Source organism: Gossypium arboreum, chromosome 5, assembly GCF_025698485.1.
Source record: "Gossypium arboreum isolate Shixiya-1 chromosome 5, ASM2569848v2, whole genome shotgun sequence".
Taxonomy (NCBI): Eukaryota; Viridiplantae; Streptophyta; class Magnoliopsida; order Malvales; family Malvaceae; genus Gossypium; species Gossypium arboreum.
This window is the reverse complement of record NC_069074.1, coordinates 1,552,295-1,555,365: the sequence shown is the minus strand read 5'-3', so window position 1 is coordinate 1,555,365 and position 3,071 is coordinate 1,552,295. Positions and strand designations below refer to the sequence as shown.

Genomic DNA, 3,071 nt, shown 5'->3' with positions numbered 1-3,071 from the left:
ATAAACCAACGCATAAATAAATAACTTACATGCATGGATGCAAATACATTCTTTTTTTTTCCCTTTTTTTTTTATACATGTCTTAAATTACTTCTAAAATTCCAAATTTCAGATGAAATTAAAGGATATTATATACTTAATTTCATATTTTTCAAATTATTATAATAACTACGGCGCTAATCAAAGCTACAAAGTGAACCATGCAATCTTGTCTTTATCTGTGTTGATTGAAGTAACTTACGAGGTGGATCAACGACGTCAAGTTGGAGCAAGAAGAACCTCCATTTTCAACTGCCATTTTTGCCATCTCTCCAAGCTTTTTAGCTCTTTTCTTCCTCTCTTCCCCTTCCTCTCCTCCATCAATCACCTGTTTTATAGCCTTCATTACGTCCTCCTTTTTCACCAACACCTCGGGCGCTTTCATGGGTTTGTCAACCCCAATCTTCACTCCAATCTTCACCACTTGCACTATTAACTTCTCATTGTAAAACTGTTCGCTAGACATCGGCCACGTTATCAATGGCAAACCAGCAATGATTCCTTCCAGTGTTGAACTCCAACCACAGTGTGTTATGAAACCTCCTATTTCTGGTTTTGACAGTATTTGAACTTGGGGTGCCCATCCTCGGATTATAAGCCCTCTCCCTTTAACCCTCTCTTCAAAATTTTGCTCTTTGAACCATTTGTCTAGCTCTGCCGTGTAGCTTCCTTCTTTGATTACCCAAATGAAGGGACAATTTGAGGTTTCTAACCCTAACCCAAGCTCCATTAATTGTTGATCAAATATATGACACAGGCTACCAAAGCAAACGTAAATTACAGAGTTCGGTTTCTGAGAATCAAGCCAATTTAAGCTCTCGTGGTCGTCGATGGAGGCTTCGCTCCGTGTTGTTTTGTTGTATAAACAAAGTGGTCCGATACACCAAAGGTTGTTTACGAATTTCTGGTATGCTTTAACGTACCCTGGTTCCAACTCTAGGAAAGAATTCACTAACACCGCCAAGGCCGAAGCTTCAGCTTCTTTAAACTGCTTTAAAACTTTCTTAGAATCATCTAAGCTTTGATTTCCAAAGCAAGGCATTGGGCCTTAGTAATTTCGATTCTATCAGGCAAATCAGGCACCAAAACAGGCTCGAAATCCGATTTGTCCCTCTCATCAAACACCTTGTAGTGATCAATGTTATGAGAGCAAAGGAGAGTGAAGCAAGAAACTGTGTGAAATACAACTCTGGAAACATTGAATTTAAGAGAGAGAATTGAAGTCCAAGGGAAACAAACGTCGGAAATAATACAACTGGGAAGGGAAAGGGAGTCTAAACCTTGAAGCCATTTCTCCAATGGTTGTTGTAGCATATTACTAGCTTGGAAGAACTTTGTGGCCATGTCTGGAGAAGCGAGTGAGTCCATAGCTTCACATCCTTGAGGTAATCCAACTTCTTGGGCAGGAAAATATAATGGAAGAAACTGGATGTTGAGGTTGAAATTTATGACATAGTCATCACTGAAACGAGCTGCATTAAGGGGTGTCGTTACAATGGTAACTTGTTGGCCATGGTGTGCGAGTGCTTTGGCCATATCGGTGAAGGGAATAAGATGGCTTCGGGTCATTAAAGGGATAAGCAGGAAATGATGGATCGGCTGCTGGTTTAAGGAAGCCATTTTTTTGCAAAGCTTTCGTTAACCACTCAAGTTTCTGGATAGGATTACTGTAAGAACATCAGGGAAAGTGCCAAGGGGGGAAGAAAAGGGCTGCCCTAAAATGGCAAATTCTCATTTTAGTCCCTTTAAGTTTATAAAATTATAAATTACTTTAATAATAAAAATACACTTTGACTCCAAAAGTTGAAAATTTCAGTTTAATCCTTTTAAAATTCTAAAATAATAAATATATATAAAGATAAAATTATACTTTGACCCTTTTATATTTTTATAATTTAATTTGTACTACCTAAAGATAAAAGTCTGACTTTGTCCTAGATAAAGGAGATATAACGTATCAATCCAATTTTTAGTAGTGTCAAAACAGTGATTTGAGATCATTAAATCTGACGAAAAAGTTAGAAAAATTTATTAATTAATAATTATAAGTTGAACGTAATTTTAGAAATATTTTTAAACTAGTGAATTTTGTGATTTAAAAGAAATTATTAGGTAAATTGGGTCAAAAACGAGGTATTGAGAACTCGATATTATAAATTGAGCCTTAAATATTTTTATAAATATTTACGGAGTGTCTTTAGAATGATATTAAAGTTTCGTTAAGAAATTTTAACATTTTGAGAGTTAATTAATTAAAAAGGACTAAAATGCATAAAAGGTGAAAGTTTAATTATAGATTAAAGAAAAATTAAAGGGACCAAAGAAGAATTATGCCATTGCTTAAAGTTGAGGCGGCAAGTGAGATATCTGTGAATTTATATATTGTAATACCCTGAAAATCTTTACAGTAATATATTATCCTTGATATAATAAAATAAGGAAATAAAGTGATAAAAAGGGAAGTTTTGAGTTATGGCAACATTGGGAAGTAAATTATGATATCTTGATTCAGGAAAGGACTAAATTGTAAAAGTTAGAAAAATTTTGTTGCATAAGAGTAAATACTCAAGACTTAAAGGGTTAAAGTGTAAATATGAAAAGTTGAAGGACCAATAGTGTAAATATTTTAAGGGTAGAATGATCTAGAAACTAAGGAAAATGGATGAATTGGGACCAAATTGAATAAGTGAAGAACTATAAGGGACTAAATTGCAATTTTACCAAATTAAATGATGACTCAAGGATGGAATTCTAAAAGATCATGAAGGGCAAAATGGTCAATTAGTAAGAGAGAGAATTCTAGAATGTAATGATTATGTTAATGATATTTTAAATTAATTAATTAGATAAATATTATTTTATTAATATTTTATGAGATATTTAATATTATTTTATTATTATTTATTTAGTATATAAGGAAAGAAAGATGAAGAATTTTCATCATCTTTCCTTTCCATGCAAACTAGCGTGAGAGAAAGAGAGGAAGAAAGAAAGTTTTACTTTCTTTAAATTTGGTCCTTTACCAAAAATTC

At 33.4% G+C, this 3,071-nt stretch overlaps 1 protein-coding gene across 1 annotated transcript; it reads right to left on the bottom strand.

The window, feature by feature from the left end:
- Positions 1 to 106: 106 nt before the first annotated feature.
- Positions 107 to 1,725, bottom strand: LOC108485840 (anthocyanidin 3-O-glucosyltransferase 4-like). Its single transcript, XM_053028880.1, has one exon. It carries the CDS (start codon positions 1,079 to 1,081, stop codon positions 215 to 217), a length of 867 nt encoding a protein of 288 aa, XP_052884840.1. The 5' UTR covers positions 1,082 to 1,725; the 3' UTR covers positions 107 to 214.
- Between the last annotated feature and the right edge of the window lie 1,346 nt (positions 1,726 to 3,071).

Bases quoted from the DNA above. Each gene is read 5' to 3' on its own strand.
- LOC108485840 (XM_053028880.1), bottom strand. From the start codon at position 1,081: ATGCCTTGCTTTGGAAATCAAAGCTTAGATGATTCTAAGAAAGTTTTA.